The 18,656-nt window shown below is 47.6% G+C and overlaps 1 protein-coding gene across 1 annotated transcript in view; it reads right to left on the minus strand.

Moving 5' to 3' along the window:
• Positions 1–984: 984 nt before the first annotated feature.
• The window catches only part of CREG2 (cellular repressor of E1A stimulated genes 2), a 28,269-nt gene continuing 10,597 nt past the window's right edge, over positions 985–18,656 (minus strand). The window contains exons 3-4 of the mRNA XM_062208784.1: positions 5,056–5,169; positions 985–1,132 (exon numbers count right to left, since the gene is read on the minus strand). Coding sequence (XP_062064768.1) covers positions 985–1,132; positions 5,056–5,169 — 262 coding nt within the window. The remainder of the gene's footprint in view (positions 1,133–5,055; positions 5,170–18,656) is intronic.

Consider the following 18,656-nt stretch of genomic DNA (forward strand, 5'->3'; position numbering starts at 1 on the left):
ATTTCTAGTGAGATCTGGAGTCTGATCTTGGAATGCTGACTTGGCCTCTCTGGGCCTCGGTTTCCCTGTCTGAAAGTGGTAATGCCATCTCACTCTTGTAGCGCTTAAATGAGATGACTTCTGGCTGGCAGGCAGTGGGCCCGTGGTGAGTAACATCTTCCCTTCCTCCCCTTCCTTATTGCCTTTGCTTCCAATCTGCTCTCTCTCTCCTCTCCTCTGCCCACACTGAGGAACGAGGAGCTCCTTCTTTGGAGTCTCTGTCAGAAATCTGAGCAGCAGGGATCCAGCAAGTGTGATGCCAAAGCTACCCCATTCACGTTCATGTACAACCATGTTCCACTTGTATGGAGTAGGCCTGTGCACAAAACTGAATGACCTGACATGGTCAGTCATGTTCAGGGAGAAAAGGGCTCCATAAGCAACCCATACATTCTGGCAAATGTGACTCAAGTCATGCATTTGCAATTCAGTCGCATGATGAGCAACCCATGGACAAGTTGTCATCTCCCCTCACCCTGAACACAGCGTTGTGGCAGTGTGATGCGTAGGCTGCTCCTCTGTGGTTGCGATGAGCTTAGAACCAAGACACTGCTTTTGGCACAGCAAGCAACAAAAGCACCCTCACAAGATGAAGCAATCACGTTCCATGTAAGTGCATTTTTTTTTTTAAGAATGGAACAGCCACAGTTTCAATGGGTCATTTTGACAACCAACGATGGGTTCCAAACAGGAGAGTCAGGGTTGAATACAGTGTAAACAAAGACATCTATGTGAAGTACCTGTGTGGACTGGGGGGTGGTCTACAAAGGGCCACTTGGTTCTCATGTCTAGCACGACACTGCCTGGTCCCCCTCTCTCATTTGCAGCAGCGTTGCAGAGCCGCTAGGAACCCTTCAAGAAAGAGACAGCAGCCAGGAGCCAGCAGGTGGCATCCCTTAAAATGTTTTCATTTGAATGCAAACCAACGACGTGCTTCTTACTTCATCAGGCCTTTCTGGGAACAGCTTTGAAATATTCCCCCCTTGAAACCTCGGTCACTCCTCCATACCATTTCTGAAGCCAGATGTGTTCTACCCTCATCTTCATAAAGAACCATTCGTACTGACGAGGCCACTTCCTCATCCCTGGGTGCCTGTGGGGACAAAAGGAGATCACAGTGAAACCGCGGTCCTCAAGGGGTGCACCCTTGGCTGGAGAGCAAGGGGCCTTCAGAGTCAGAGCCCAGGGCCGCCCTAGGAAGGCAGAAAGCTACGGTCCCCATGCAAAGTCGCTGCCAACTCAAGTCTTGAGTCTCTTTGGTCTGAATCCCAGGTCAACTTCTGAGGAGCTCTGAAGCTTCGTGGGTGGGCTGCCTCCTTGGCTGATGCTGATGGTGCTTGGATGGTAGGGCTGGGTAGGGAGCAAACATGGGAGCAGACACAAGACACCTGCACAGGGCGGGTGCTCAGTTGATGTTGGTGACTGTTGTTGCCAGGAAATGCAAAACCTTCATGCATCACTGTCTGAAACGGTAACAGAATGGTGAGCCCATGACACAAGTCTGCTCCTGGGCAGATTTCCATCCCTGTAGCAAGAACAGCTTAGAACTGGTTCACAGGAAATGTCAAATCCTGCTTCCTGCTATTTACAAACTTGTCTTCTTCTTCTTCTTTTTTTTTTTTTAAAGATTTATTTCATTTTTATTTGAAAGGCAAAATGACAGAGAAAGAGATCTTGCATTTGCTAGTTCACTTGCCAAATGGCCACAATGGCCAGGTCTGGGTCAGGCCAAACGCAGGAGCCTAGAACTCCACCCAGGTCTCCCACATGGGTGGCAGGACCCAAAGTGCTAGGGCCACCGTCCGCTGCTCTCCCAGGTGCACTAGCACAGAGCTGGATTAGCAGTGGAGCAGTCAGGACCTGAACCGGTGCTCCAGTATGGGAGGCTGGCGACACAGGCTGTGGCTTAACCCACTGTACTTCAATGCCAACCCCAAACTTGCCTTCCTCCCCATGCATACCCGCTATGTACTGTCATATCCTCAAGGGCCAGAGCTGTGGCTCACATTTTAAAAAAATTTCACAAAAATTTCTTTTACATATAAAAATGTTAGTGGGGTAGGCATTCGGCAGAGCAGCTAAGAGGCTGCTTGGGATGCCTGCATCCTGTATCACAGTGCCTGCGTTCAAGTTTGGGTTCTAGTCCCCATTCCAGATTCTACACAACCTGGGAGGCAACAGGTGATGGCTCATGAAGTTGGATCCCTGTCTACCACGTGGGAGATGTGGACTGAATTCCTGGCTCCTAGCTGCAGCTTAGCTCAGCCCTGGCTAGGGCGTAAGCCAGCAGATGAGAAATCGCTCTCTCTCTCTCTCTGCTTCTCTGCTTTTCAAATAAATAAAATCCTTTTTTTTCCCCAAATAAAAAATGTTATAAACCTAATACAACAATCAAGTCCAAGCTGGGAGGAACATGCAGAACCAAGCTAAATGCAACAAAAAATTGATCATCTTTTAAAAAGATAATGTATTTTGAAATAAACATGTAGAGAATTTAATTAAAAGCACAATGGAAAATACTCTTTTCTTTTCTGGACCAATTGAAGGTAAGCTGTTGATCTGATGTCTCAGCACCACAAATACTCATGCAGCTGAGACAATAACATGATTGTTGTTATCTTAAGCAATCTAGTTTTGTACTGATAACTGGAGCAGACTTTATATCTGGAGGTGGGTTTAGTGGGCAGGTGTGACAAACCTTCACAGTGGCTTTGGGACCAGGCAGTGGGTGGAGCTTGAAGTACCTGGAGGAGAATGACTCTGGGGGCTGAAAAGAAGATAAAGAGGGGCGGGAGGGGGTCCTGGTTATTAAGATGCTGGCATCCTATATCCAAGGACTGATTCCCGTTTCCTGCTAAGGCAGATCTTGGGAAGAAGTGATTGTCTCAAGTGATGGGCTTCTTACCACTCACATGGAACATCTGGACTGAGTTCCTGGCTCCTGGCTTCTCTATAGCCCAGTCCTGGCATTTAAAGAATACATCAGTGAGCTGGAGTTCTCTTTCTCTCAAAAAAAAATTTTTTTTTTTTAAAGAATACAGGAGCCAGCGCTGTGGTGTAGCGGGTAAAGCCGCTGCCTGCAGTGCCAGCATCCATGTGGGTGTCGGTTCAAATCCTGGCTGCTCCACTTCTGATCCAGCTCCCTGCTCATAGCCTGGGAAAGCAGTAGAACACGGTCCAAGTCCTTGGGTCCCACACCCACATGGGAGACCCAGAAGAAGCTCCTGGCTCCTGGCTTGGGATCGGCCCAGCTCCAGCCGTTGCGGCCATTTGGGGAGTGAACCAGCGGATGGAAGACCTCTCTTTCTCTCTCTCTCTCTCTCTCTCTCTCTCTCTCTCTCTGCCTCTGCCTCTCTGTAACTCTGCCTTTCAAACAAATAAATAAATCTTTCAAAAAAAAAAAAAAAGAATACAGTGGCCAGCTTTATGCCACAGCAGGTTGACGTGCCACTTGGAATGCTTGCATCCCATTTTGGAATGCTAGTTCAAGTCCCAGCTCCTCTGCTTCCAATGCAACTTCCTGTTGATGCACCCAGGAAGGCAGCAGAAGATGGTCCACGAACTTGGGCCCCTATCACCCACGTGGAAAACCAGGATAGTGCGCCTGGCTGCAGGTTGTAGGCAGGCCCAGCCTTAGCTGTTGTGGATATTTGGGCGAGTCAATCAGAGAAGGAGGGAGGATCTTTGTCTCTCGGTGGTGTGTGTGTCTTTCCCTCTCTCTGTTGCTCTGCCTTTCAAATAAATAAATAAATAAATGTATGTTTTAAGAAGAATATAAAGAAAGATTGCGGGAAGCTGGAAGTAAGGGGACCGTGATACATAGTGGTGGTAAATTGAGTAGGACAGTTGTCTGTAGAGCTGAGGAAGATGGGAAATGAACTTACAGAGCCCTGCGAGCCGGCAGAGGTTTGACTTGTTCTCACTGCCTTTCATAATGTTTGGGAGGTGAGAGAGCACCGAGCGTGACAGCCGAGAGTGGAAATCCACGCGTGCAGGCTCATGCACGCTCAGGTTCATATACACGGATCTATGTCTGTGTCTCTCTGTGTGTGCTGGAAACCAGGAGCTCTTGTTGACTGATACAGCCAAGGCCCAACCAATTCAGCTTTCTCCCTTATGTGTCTGTAACCTTTTCCCATGGCAGTGAGCAGTGTGGCTTCTGCTGTCTGTCCTCTGCTAACTTATTTGATGGTTCCCCGTATGTAGGATCTTCCTGTCTCTGGCGTCAGGGATGGCTCCCCCAGCTTCCTGCCTGCCTTGGGGCACTCTTCCACTAGCATCAACACAAGGTGTCTGCCTGTCTGTATCCCTGCACCACTCCCGCGTGGACCTTCAACTCTGGACTGCTGCCTCCAAGCATAACCCCAACCCCTGGAGACTCCAAGACTGAAAGACCATTCCTCGTGCACACACCCTCCTCACAAGCTCTGGCCTCTGCATGGGGCCACCTTCTCACTTGTTCTGTCCCCTCCAGCAACGGTTCTCAAACTTTAGCATCCACTCCTGGGGGCACACTTTTTGCAGTTTGATGACTGGGCTTTGTTTCTGGAGAAATCTGATTCAGTAAACAGGTTGAGGGGCAGGTGGAGGCGGGAAGCTGTATCTGCAGGATGCTACTGAGGTCAGGGTGAGAATACCGCACTGAGAAATCCTGCTCCGGCACTGTTGGCAGGCACCATGCTTTGCTCAGAGTGGGCGTGTGAACTTGCCTTTGTGTGAACTTGACTTGGCAGGCTCAGGTAGCGTCCTTGCAAGTCGAGGCATTTCCCAAGGTTGGAAGCAGGTAGGGACTATGCCTGTGAGGCCAACTCCAAAGGGGTTGTCAGCCCACTGAAGGCCACCTGCCTGGCCGCTGTGGCCACTGCTGCCAACAGCGACAGTGTGAGGGAGGCCGCGTTGAAGGACAGTTAGGCCACTCGCTGTCATGGTGTAAGACGCATCACACAGCACAGCCCTAATGCCCCCTCTTTGTTGCTGTGTATTTCTGGGCGAACTGCTTGCAAAGTGTTTACAAACCTGGAGAACACGGCCTGCTTGGCAAATTCTACTTCCTCTGGAGACACCACCATCATCCGGCCGGTGAGCGTCAACCGGACGCATCGGGGATCCTCTGGGTCCACAATGTTCTTTCTGTACAGGAAGCAGATTGTCCATTTGTTATGACAATGGTAGAACGTCAGCACAAAACACTAAGGATCTGAATAAAAATGAAAAAATCCGGGCTGGCGTTTGGCCATAGAAGGTAAGATGCTGGTTAAGGTCCCACATTGGAGTTTGAGTCCTGACTCCAGCTTCCTGCTAACACAGAACCGGGGAAGCAGCCGGTTACGGCTCAAGTAACTGGATCCTTGCCAGCCACGTAAGATATGTGGATTGAGTTCCCAGCTCCTGGCTGTGTTGGGCATTTGGGGAGCAAACAGGTGTTCCCTCTGTCAGTCTGTCTCTCTGTCTCCTTCCATCTGCCTTCTTGAATACATTAAAAAATTAAAAACAGTAGGCTCATTGCTGATTGTATCACTCAGTTTTTTCTTTTTTTTTTTAACACTGTATTACTACTTTAAAATGCTCCAACGTAGGCAGTGTGGTAAGTGTGCTTTCACGAGGTGGACGTCAGTTTGTGTTGTCAGGGCAGCTAAGTAACCCAAAGCACCTTAGTCACAGGTGCACTGCCCGGGTGGGGAACAGGGAGCTGTTATTCAAAGGGCTCACCATTTCAGTTGTACTGGATGAGTGTGTTCTAGTGACCTGCTTTACAACTTAGCACCCTAGAGTTAGTACTACATCATGCATTTAAAACTTGATTGAGGAGGGTAGACATTATGGCTCAGTGGGTTAAGCTGCTGTTGGGAGGCCTGATCCCATATCAGTGTGCCTACTGCAAGTCCTGATTACTCTGCTTCTGCTCCAGCTGCCTGCTAGTGTGCCTGGGAGGCAGTAGATGATGGCTCAGCTATTTGGGTTCCTGCCACCCACACAGGAGACCTGGATGGAGATCCAGGCTCCTAGTTTAGGCTTGGCCCAGCTCTGGTGGTTGTGGGTATTTGGGAAGTGAACCAGTGGATGGAAGATTCCTCTCTCTCTCTCTCTCTGCCTTTCAAATAAATAAACAAATAAATCTTTAAAAATTTATTAAGAGAGTAGATCTCATATTGCGCTTTTACTATAAAGTCAAAACCATGGGACACAAAGAAATGTTGGGAGGTGTTGGCTGCATCCATTACTTTGATTGTGGTGATGGTATCACAAGTGTTTGCACACATCATACAAACTGCCCAAATTGAACACACTGCATAGGTGCAGTTCTTTTATATTAATTATACTTCAGTAGAATTGTTAATAAAAAGAACGTGGGAGTTGGAGGTTAAGAGGCCCACCTCCCACACTGGAGTGCCCTGGGTTTAATTCCCAGCTCTGGCTCTTGACTCCAGCCAATGCAGACCCTGAGAGGCAGTGATTGGGTTCTGGTCGCCTATGTGGGAGACCTGGCTCAGCTCCTGCCTCAGCTCTAGCCCAGCCCTGGCCATTTTGGGCATTCAGGGATCCCCTGAATTCACAGCTCCCTCTATGTCTATCTGTGTCTCAAACAAATAATTTTTTTTAAAAAAGATTTATTTATTTATTTGAAAGACAGAGTTACAGAGAGAGGTACAGCTAGAGAGAGAGAGAGGTCTGCCATCTGCTAGTTCACTCCCCAAATGGCCACAATGGCCAAAGCTGAGGTGATCTAAAGCCAGGAGCCAGGAGCCTCTTCCAGGTCTCCCACGTGAGTGCAGGAGACCAAGCATTTGGGCCATCTTCCACTGCTTTCCCAGGCCATAATAGAGAGCTGGATCGGAAGTGGAGCAGCCAGGACTTGAACTGGTGCCCATATTGGATGCCGGCACTGCAGGCGGCAGCTTTACCAGCTACACCACAGTGCCGGCCCCAACAAATAAATTTTAAGAGACAGCATCATCAAGACTCCCATCAGGAGTCACTATCTGGAATAATGTGAAGCACCATCACTTGGAGTAGAACTTGCCTGTGTTGCTTGTAGCTAAGCCATGTCGCCCACTGAGAGTACATTTCTTCTTTCTACTGCTTTGTGTTTTCACTTGGAATTAATAACTTCTATTTAGTTTTGTTTAGTTTTCTCTGTCTTACCATCTATTCCTTTTAAACTTTTCCTTTTAGCACATTTTTAAACACAAAATATATTCTCTCATAATCAAAAAAGTAGAAAATATAAGTTCATACAGAAACTTGTGTTTATAGTTGCACCAAGGAAACAACCCAAATGTCCAACAACATTGGCAAAATGTGCAATACTTTTTATCCATGAAATGGAATAAAGTACTAGTACCCCCTATAACATGATTAAACCTGGAACACACACACACACACACACCCCTCCCAGAGCAGGCAAATCCTGGGACTAAAGTAGATGAGCGATTAGCATTGGTAGAGACTGAGGTGAGAAGAGCCTGGGGAGAGGCTGCTGAGGCACGGACTTCCTTTAGGAGGAAAATAATAATATTCTGGAATTCGACAGGGATGCCAGTTGCTTAGCTTGGTGAACGTACTACAGCCAAGTGAAAGCCACGCTTTCAAAAGGTGACTTCTGTGGTATATCTCAATTAAACAGCATTGCATCGAACATCGAACCCCATTGTTTTCTCCCGAGGACCCTCATCCTCTGGTGCCCACACGACCAACTTGCTTTCCGTGTGTGTTGCATCACTGTAACTTGGAGAACTCCCTCCAGCAACGTCTGAGACTGTCTCGCGTCTGTATGGGGTCACCTCTTTCCTTGGGTACGAAGCTTTCCCTCGCTTCTTCCTTTTGCTGTCAGAATCCTGCTGGAAATACATGTTTTCTGAGAAGAAGTACATGGAAGGAAAGAAATATTTGAGGTTTTGAATGTCTCAGAATTTAATTCACCCTCACTGTTTATTGATAATTTGGCTGGGTATTTCAATCTATCTAGGAAATTACTTCCCCAAATAACGTTGAAGATACTGCTCCCTTTAAAAATTGCTACTAAGGGGGCTGGTGCTATGGCATAGTGGGTGGAGCCACCGCCTGCAGTGGTGGCATCCCATATGGGCGCTGGTTCAAGTCCCAGCTGCTCCATTCTTTTTTTGTTTTTTTGACAAGCAGAGTTAGATAGTGAGAGACAGAGACAGAGAGAAAGGTCTTCCTTCCATTGGTTCACCTCACAAATGGCCGCTGTGGCCGGCGCGCTGCGCTGATCCGAAGCCAGGAACCAAGTGCTTCCTCCTGGTCTCCCATGTGGTGCAGGGGCCCAAGCACTTGGGCCATCCTCCACTGCTCTTCCAGGCCACAGCAAAGAGCTGGACTGGAAGAGGAGCAACCAGGACAGAATCTGGCGCCCCGACAGGGACTAGAACCCTGGGGTGCCGGCGCCGCAGGCGGAGGATTAGCCAAGTGAGCCGCAGCGCCGGCCCCAGCTGCTCCATTCTGATGCAGCTCTCTTGCTATGGCCTGGGAAAGCAGTAGAAAATGGCCCAAATCCTTGGGCCCCGGCACCTGTGTAGGAGAACCAGAAGAAGCTCCTGGCTCCTGGTTTTGGATTGGCCCAGCTCCGGCCCTTGTGGCCATTTGGGGAGTGAGTCAGCGAATGGAAGATCCCTATCTGTCACTGTCTGGCTCTGCCTCTCTATAACAATGTCTTTCAAATAAATAAATAAATCTTAAAAAGAAAGAAAACAAGAATTGCTGCTAAGCACTAATGTAATTATCTTTCTTGCTCTTTGTGCGGGAACTTTCCTTTGCTCCTTTGAAAAATTTTATAAACTAATTTTTTCTATGATTCACTGAAATTTCATGATGATGTACATTTTAAAAAATCCATTGTTTTGGGCACTTTGTGGGTTCTTTTAAACTTAGAAACTTATGTCTTTTGGTTCTGGGAAATTTTTATTGAATTATATCTTTGCTAATTTTTTCCTTTCATTTTCTCATTCCACTTTTTTCTGCAATTGATTTACTTTAATTGCTGGACATTCTAGATTGCTCCTTTAATTTTCTTATTCTTTCTCTCTGATGTTCCATCTGTCTTTTGATTCTACTTTTTGTGCGATTACTTCAAAGTCTCCTCTTTAACCCTTTAGTTGAGTTCTTTTTAAATTTCTGCCCCTTTTCATTGAGTATTTTTATTTTGAAGCCCACCCTTCTGCAATGCACTGTCCTCTCTCCCGAGAAGTCACTTCCTTCTCTCCTGCACTGCTTTGTGTTCCCTTCGTCGGGTTTGCTTGGTAGAGACTTTCCTCACATGACTGGTTCCCGTCGGCTATTCACATCTAAAACGTAGAACGCAAAAGTCAATTGGAGGGAAATGGAGCTGTGGTGTAGTAGGTTAAGTCTCTCCCTGTGGCGCTGGCATCCCATATGGATGCCGGTTCAAGTCCCCACTGCTCCACTTCTGATCCAGCTCTCTGTTATGGCCTGGGAAGCAGTTGAAGGTGCCCCAAGTCCTTGGGCCCCTGCACACATGTGGGAGATCTGGATAAAGCTCCTGGCTCCTGGCTTCAGATCGGTTCAGCTCCTCTCCATTGTGGCCATTTGGGGAGTGAACCAGCGGAGGGAAGACCTCTCTCTCTGTCTCTGTTTCCCTCTCTCTGTAACTCTGCCTCTCAAACAAATAAATAAAATCTTTAAAGGAAAATTTACTTTAAAAGAAAGTCAACTGAAACTCCAACTGCCTATGGCTGGCTTTTTGATCAAATAATGAGTGGAGGATTATCAAGTGTGGTGGTTTTGTTTAGAGACTCAGAGCTACCAGAATCTGTGCGTTGCATTCCCTTGGGCTGTTCAGTTTTAGAGGATGAGCTCATAGTCCAAACTTCCCAGGCAGAAGCAGCAACCACAGTAGGAACAACAAATATCAGAAATAAGTACCTGACACCTATGATTAAGTGACTATAAGATATATAAAGTGAGGGCGGCGCCGCGGCTCACTAGGTTAATCCTCCACCTTGCAGCGCCGGCACACCAGGTTCTAGTCCCGGTCGGGGCACCGATCCTGTCCCGGTTGCCCCTCTTCCAGGCCAGCTCTCTGCTGTGGCCAGAGAGTGCAGTGGAGGATGGCCCAAGTCCTTGGGCCCTGCACCCCATGGGAGACCAGGAGAAGCACCTGGCTCCTGCCATTGGATCAGCGCGGTGCGCCGGCCGCAGCGCGCTACCGCGGCGGCCATTGGAGGGTGAACCAATGGCAAAAGGAAGACCTTTCTCTCTGTCTCTCTCTCTCACTGTCCACTCTGCCTGTCAAAAAAAAAAAAAAAAAAGATATATAAAGTGAATAGTCTCTCAATTTTTAATTGGAAGCATAGCTTTTTAGGGGTCCTGATTTTATGTGGGGAATCTTTTAAATCTTCACCTGACCTTGCGTAAGATATTTATTTCTCTTCTCTTATTGTACAAAAACCTAAGCCCCTCTTTTTTCCTACACTGGCAAACCCCAGCAGAGAAGTTGGGGTTCTGGCTTTTTTTGTTCCAATCTCATTTTTGACCCCTGGAAGTTTTCCCTTTGCTTCTTAATAGTATGAATTTAAAATAATGTGTATCTTCCTACTGTTTTTCAGATTTATGAAGTCCACGCTCATATTTTCAAACTTTGAGCAAGGAGCTCTTTTCCTTTTTAGTTTCCATATAGAAGATCTGGAGAAATAAAAAATGATTTAAAATAAACTTGGAATTACAGCTTATATGCAGTTTTATATTTTTCTGCTTAAGAAATAAATTGTGGCCATTTTTGAATTTAAATATTTTTATTTATTTAATATGTATTTACTTGTTTGTTTATCCACTGTATTATTTGAAAGGGAGAGAGTGAGAGAGCAGCCATCTGCTGATTCACTCCTGAAATCCCCAAAACTGTGTCTGGGCCAGGCTGAAGGCAGGAGACGGGAACTCAGTGCAGATCTTCCATACGGGTGACAGAGGCGAGACCACTTCAGCCATCACCTGCTGCCTCCCAGGGCCTGCATTACAGGAAACTAGAACTAAGAATGCAGCCAGGACTTCGACCCAGGACTCTATGCTTAGCCAAATGCTTGCCCCAAGCCTGAACAATTTACATTGGAAAAGTACACGTTTTGCAAGCTATTTAGTCACAAAATTCCCAGCTGAAATTTAACTCATATCTTCTGAAAGATTTTTGCTTTTTGATTTATTTATTCAAGAGGCGCACAAACACAGATGTCTCATCTGCTGGTTCACTTCCCAGATGCCTGCAACAACCAACGTGGAGCCCGAGGGACCTGCACTGAAGCCAGGAGCCGGGAACTACCCTCCAGCCCCGCCATGTGGGTGGCAGGAGCCCAAGTCCCTGAGCCATGACTGCTGCCTCCCAGGGTGCACATCGGCAGGAAGCTGGAGTCAGGAGCCAGGGTTGGGAATCAAACCTAGGTCCTCCAAGGCAGGCATTTTAATCACTAAGCTATAGGCCCACTCCTCATTTTTATGCCAGTCCTGTCTACCGAGTATATCTGAGGAGCTCTGATGTTGAGTAATTTTGTTCTGTGTTTGTGCGAGCTGGGCTGAGTACCTGAGAAATGGGAAGAGCACAGGGTCTGGTCTTAAAGTGGTTGTTTACCATGTGACCTCTGGCCAGATGTCCAAGCCTCGGTTTCTTCTTCCGTTGAGGATGGGGGCTAGTGCTGTAGCACAGTGGGTTAAAGCCCCAGCCTGCAGTGCTGGCATCCCATATGGGCGCCGGTTCAAGTCCTGGCTGCTCCACTTCCTATCCAGCTCTCTATTATGGCCTGGGAAAGTAGTAGAAGATGGCCCAAGTCCTTGGGCCCCAGCACCCACGTGGGATACCAGGAAGAAGCTCTTGGCTTTGGATCAGCGCAGCTCCGGCTGGCCATTGTGGCAATCTGGGGAGTGAACCAGCGGATGGAAGACCTCTGTTTTTCTCTGCCTCTGCCTCTCTCTGTAACTCTGACTTTCAAATAAATAAAATAAATCTAAAAAAAAAAAAAGGTGAGGATATTAATTTCTTGCCTGCCTTTGGTACAGGTGCAAACATATAAAAACACTTTGAGCATCATAAAGAAGTAACGAATAGTATTTGAAATATTCTCTTCTAACATACATGCATTCATGGAATGATATTAATTTAATATGAACAGGCTAGAGATGGAGAAGCCTTTTTTTTTTTTAAAAAAAAGTTTTATTTATTTGAAAGAGTTGCAGAGAGAGGGAGGCACAGAGAGAGTATAGACAGAAATATCTACTAACTCCCTCCTTAAGTGCCACAATGCCTGGGGCTGAGCCAGGTTGGAGCCAGGAGCCTGGAACTCTATCCAGGTCTCTTATGTGGGTAGCAGGGCCCCAGGAACTCCTGCCGTCTTCCACTGCTTTCCCATGTGCATTAGCAGGGGCCTGGATCAGAAGCAGAGCAGCTGGAACTGGAACCAGTGCTCATCTAGAATGCCGGTATGGCAGGCAGCAGCTTAGCCTGCCATGCCACAGGCTGGCCCCAAAGCCTTTATACATAGCTTTTATAAATAGGCTGATTCTTGCTGCTTTCTTTTAGTCCATTGCCCTAGAGCAATTTTCTGGCACTGCATTTCATTACCCAAGGTTGGATGGGAAGCCTTTCTGATAGATTGTTCTCTAACATCAAAGAAGGAAGGGAAGCAAAAGACATCTTGCATTTTCCTTTTGTTTGAGGTCATTTATAGCCGGGAGGAAAGGAAGAAGGGGCCCTATCTTGTCAAGTTTGTACGACCTGCATGCCTGAGCATTCTGATACACACAGGCACACGGACAAGTGAGGAAGGACTTGAAAGACATACAACAGGGACGCTAAGAGTATGGGCTCTGGATCAGCCTCGTTGCTTTGAAACCAGGTCATGACTCAACCTCTGTGTGCCTCAGTCTCAGCACCTGTGCAAAACGGATCCAAGTAATTTCTGCCTGGCGGTGTTATTTTTACACGTGGGGGTTAGGAGGATAAAGCGGACTCCTTCCCTTTGATGATGGCTGGGAGCTCAATTAGAATAATACTTGATTATCTCCACTGCTCAGACTGAAATTAGTTGGTGAATTTGGAAGACACTGAATATGTGTAACGTAGTCCCATCACTCTGTAGGAAGTAGACATAGCACCCCGCAGGAAGTATACATAGCACCTGGCAGGAAGTACACACCACTCCACAGGAAGTACTTATCACCCCACAGGAAGTACACACCACCCCACAGGAAGTATACATTCTATTCTATTCCTTTATACCATGAATTAAGAAAAGGCTTACCATAACTCAGGGAGACCTACGGAACAGCCAAACCTGCCAGCTCCTTGGCTTTGAACTTCCAGCCCCCAAAACAGTGAGACAATAAATTTCCATTGCTGAAGGCCCTAGTCTGGACGAGCTAGTTCTGGGAACCGGGGTGGACGATAAGGCCATGGTAAGGACTGAAGGGTGCCCTTGAGATAATGAGCAACAAAACCTCCTCTGCTGCCTCTGTGGTTGAGGCTGCCACAGATGTACGTTGCTATGGTGGTGGAAGGGATTCAATGAGCCAGGGTAGTGGATAATGGATAATGTGGGCGGGAGTTAAGTCATAACATTTTGGCCATGTCTGAGCCAAGGCTTCTTCCATGGAGCCCAGGGAAATGTGGGAAGATGTATTTTATTGACACCTAGAAATGTTGCATATTTTTACCATCCTAATGATAGCATGCCAGGATCATTGGTAAAAGCCAGGCCCCATTTGTAAGCAACCCAAACAGGTTCTGGATGGGCTGAGGAGACCATTTCAAATTCACTTATGTGGCTACCTATAATATTTAGCTTTGTAACTTAATTATTGCTTGAGAAAGTGATATACTTTCTCTAACTTCTCCATTTTAATTTAAAAAATAGAATTAGTGTTCTTTTTAAAATTTTTTTTATTTATTTATTTTGAGAGGCAGAGTGGACAGTGAGAGAGAGAGAGAGACAGAGAGAAAGGTCTTCCTTTGCCATTGGTTCACCCTCCAATGGCCACCACGGCCGGTGCACCGCGATGATCCGAAGGCAGGAGCCGGGTGCTTCTCTTGGTTTCCCATGTGGGTGCAGGGCCCAAGCACTTGGGCCATCCTCCACTGCACTCCCAGGCTACAGCAGAGAGCTGGCCTGGAAGAGGGGCTACCGGGACAGGATCGACGCCCCGACCGGGACTAGAACCCGGTGTGCCAGCGCCGCAGGTGGAGAATTAGCCTATTGAGCGGCGGCACCGGCCGAATTAGTGTTCTTTTAAAAATTAATACATTTTTAGTTATTTGAGAGACTTCCTAAATGTCCAGAACGGCTGAGGCTGGGCCAAGCTGAAGCCAGGAGCCAGGAACCCAACTGCTTCAGCCTCACCTGCTGTCTCTTAGGGCCTGCGTTAGCAGGAAGCTGGAGTTGGGAGCAGAGCTAGACTCGAACCTAGGCCCTCTAACATGGGAGGCAGCTGTCCCAGGTGGCAGGCTAACAGCTAGCCCAAACACTAATTTCTCCATTTCTAAGATATGATTTTGTTCATGTACATATCTTTTCATGTCTTTTTAAAATTATTTTGTCAGAGAGAGAGCTTCTATCTACTGGTTCACTCCCCAAATACTCAACACTGCTGGAACTGGGTCAGGCCAAAGCAGGAGCCAGGTACTCAATTCAGGTCTCCCACATGGGTGGCAGGAACCCACTTGATTGGGCCATTGTTGCCTCCCAGGGTGTATAGTAGCAGGAAGCTCCACCCCAGGCACTCCGATATGGGATGCAGCTGTCTGTTCCAACTGGAGGCTTAACTGCTAAGCCAAAAGCCTGCCTGCCTATCTTCTCATATTTTAAGACATGCGGCTTGTTTAATCCTCACAACAGCCATACGATATGGGTTGCATAGCATTTTCTCTTCATGTGCAGTAAAGGGTTAACTCTGCAAGACCAGGTGGCCCCAGGCCTGTGCAGTCCAGAGAAAGGCCTGGCTTCGGCAGCTCCTGGAGAGTCACCTCTGAGCCTTAGAATATCCCACCTGATGAGAATGTCCTGTACATCTGAGGCCCTGGCCATGCTGTCTCAGTCTGACATTTTGGGGGGCTGGAGTCTGGACAGCCTCAGCACCTGCATCACTGAATTGCATAAAAATCCTGGTGACACAAGGCTCCAGGGAGCTCCCCTGGCTGGCAGTACTCTGCACACATGTTGTCACACATCATGGCTGGGAGAATTAGGCACGTACTCTTGGCGAGGAGGCATTTGGAAGTTTGTGTGCTTATTTTCTCCTGGGCTTTGTCCTATGCTCCTTGGGCTTTTGAGGCTCCCTCTCTCTCATTTATTTATTTAGAAAGAGCGAGAGAGATCTTTCATCCACTGGTTCACTCCCCATATGGCTGTAGCAGCCAGGACTGGGCTAGGTTGAAGCCAGAAATCAGGAACTCCATCCTAGTCTCCCACATGGGTGACAGGGCCCAAGTACCTGGGCCATCCTCCACTGCCTTCCCAGGTGCATTAGCAGGGAGCTGGATTGGAAGCAGAGTAGCTGGGACACCAACCAGTGCTCCAATATTGGGATGCTGGTGTCACAGGCAGTGGCTTAACCCACTACCCCACAATGTAAGCGCCTATGCTTGAGGATCTTGATCTGTACCTTCTCACTGTAATAAACCACGAACTTTTGAGCCCTGTGAGTCCTTCCAGGAGATAACTGAATCTGTGGGTGGTCTTGGAGCCCCCTGGCCACACATGGCCAGGCTGGCTTTGGCAGCTCCTCTTTTCATAGATGGTAAATATCATAACATGGCTGTTGATGCGTGAGTCACTAAAACCCATCCTCGTGCAAGACACGCCACTAAAGTCTTAAGCTACATCTGTCAAGCATAGCACAGGTTCTGTTCTACTGAAAGAACTTGTTTTCACCTGCCTAGCAGCTCTCTCTGATACACCCTGTTGAGTTGTAACAAAAGACAATCATGGTGGACAAGCCTACACATCCAGGTACAATGCTGACTGTGGAAACATCATGCGCCAATCCCAAGTGTCCCATGCTATGCTGTTTTTGACACTGCAAACATGCAGTTGCTGAGTTATGGACTTTTCTTGTGGGTGAGGATGAATGATTAATAGCATGTGATCTACATAATAGCTATCAAATTCGAATCTACCACGGAACTTACAAATAAAACCAGAGGAAAATAAGTAGTGAACAGGAACTGAATTTCCACATATGGATATACACGGGATTTGTGTCTGGACAAGACTCTCATCATTTGTGCCCAATTTTTTTGTTCACTGTGAAGGCTAATTTCTTCACAAAATTGCTCTGTGAGGAAAGCAATGAAATTAGCTTACTCATAAGTAAGTCACTGTAGAATAACACTGCATTCATTTAAATGGGGAGCATTTATGCTTCTTCACTATGGGCAACTGTGGTGGAATGAGAAGGCCATGCCAAGATGGCTGCTGACAACGGAGCCTGCCTGGCAACAGCCTGTGATTGGATGGCTTCGGAAACTGCCTGGCAACAGGGTGTTATTGGTTAGAGCATAGACCGCCCCTTGACCAGATTGCCTGCCTTGGTTGTATAAGCTGCTATAGCAACTGAAATAAATGAGTCTGCAGGCTGTTCCCCTCTGGCCTACTTGCACGCAACTCCCGGGGTCTGTGTGGTGACTCCATGCCTCTTGCCCACACCATGCTCCTCCTCTCAGAACAAATCAACCCAACTGCAACAGGCAACTACATACAACAGAGAGGAGATTGTATATTTAAATAGGGAAACAGAAACCTTTCTAGTCACACAGCAGGAAACCCAGCGCAATTCCATGTCACTTCCTTCCCACCGGTGGAAGTGGGGATAATGAGCATCACCCCAAAGACCTCCACATCCCCATCTCTGGAACATGGAAATTTGTGGCCTTACACAGCCAAGGAGTTAAGTTTGCCACTCTAGATAGAAGATTAGCCTGGATTCTCTGGCTGGGCCCAGGGCAAGAGAATGTGGGAGGGTCATGCTGTGAGAAGACCCACCTGTCTGTTACTGGCTTTGGGTACATGAGCCAGGAATGCAGTCAGCCCCTAGAAGCTGGAAGAAGCAAGAAAAGGGACATTGTCCTAGTACCTCCAGGAAGAAACAGTCCTGCCAACAACCCAGTTTGAGTCCAGTGAGACCTGTTTTGGGCTTTTGACCCTTAGAACTAGGAGATGACAAATTCGTGTTCTTTGAAGCCATGATCAGTTATGATGACTTGCTGCAACAGCAATGGGAAAGGAATACAGCATGTAACGGAAGATGGATTGCAGCCTGGCCCTCGATCGTATGAGTGTAGCACTCCCGAGGTTACTGGCAGCTGCTGCTTCTCACGTGGTCAGCAGAGGCAAGACTCACTAGGAAAAGGGGTACTGTGTACCCCAAGGGCCATGATCTATGACCGTCAGTTCCAAGAGGCTACTTTGGTCTGTGGGAGGCATTGCCCCGCCTCTTGGTAACACATCTCGTATCTTTCTCACACACAGCATAGGAACCCTGTTCCACCCATGGGGCTTGAACACCTGGGCTGCCTAAGTCAACCAGCAGATACTCACCTCCAGTGGTAGTGATGGATGCAGAGACTGGCAGATGAGCAAGCATGGTTACTACAGTTCAAGGACTTCCGGGATAGAAATCCACTTCCTCTCTTTTGGAGTCCACCTGAAGAGTCACTCTCTTTTGCTGCACATAAACGGGAGACACATGTTCCTGGGAGTGCTGGCCACAACACTTCGGGCCAGGCCAGAGCCAGGAGCCAGGAGCTTCTTCTGGACCTCTCACATGAGTATAGGAGCTCAAGCACTTGAGCCATCTTCCACTGCTTTCCCAGGTGCATTAGCAGGGAGCTGGATGGGAAGTGGAGCAGCTGGGATTCGAACCAGCACTCATATGGGATGCCTGTGCTGCAGGCAGAGACTTAACCTTCTATGCCACAGCGCCGGTCCCTAGAATGGATCTTATAACTGGGACATGCTCACCGAATGTTGAGTGCTATTAATAGTGATCCAGAAATGGTTTTCAGCAAAGTTACCATGGAACTATGGTAAGCAAAGACACCCATATGCATATGTTTCCATTAACACAGTATCATGCAAAGCCAAGGCAGCCTGTATTTACAAAATATTCACAAAATTATACATTTCCCTGAAATAAGACTCTATAGATGATGGTCTACAAGGAACAGTTTTCCATGGGTTTCTTGCATTTCTGAATGTTTGCTGAGCTGAGGTCCTGGCTACCTTTGCTCTGGGCCAGCTCTTCACACAGACAGCAACCTTGGAAGACAGAGCGAGTGTCTCCCTCTGGGGCTAGGGGCAGGCTCCCCAGCAACGGATTTTGATTCTCTAGGCTCAGGGTTCCTCTCCTGAAATAGAACCCATTGTGTGTGCAGATGCCCTTGGGCCCTCCTCACGTCACCCTGTTGGGATTGAGACTGGAAAAACTAATGCCTTAGGTATCCTTACCCATGAAGAGAGAGAAAGAAAGTCAGAAAGAAAATGAAATCCCAGGGAACAAACTCGTGATCACTGGGACTAGAAGAAGAGAAGGAACAAGCCAAGACTGGACAGCACTCCAAGGAAGTTAGTGTCTGATTTCTGAAGGACAGATCTGGTGGAGTT

The sequence above is a fragment of the Lepus europaeus genome, chromosome 13, assembly GCF_033115175.1.
Source record: "Lepus europaeus isolate LE1 chromosome 13, mLepTim1.pri, whole genome shotgun sequence".
In the NCBI taxonomy this organism is placed as follows: domain Eukaryota; kingdom Metazoa; phylum Chordata; class Mammalia; order Lagomorpha; family Leporidae; genus Lepus; species Lepus europaeus.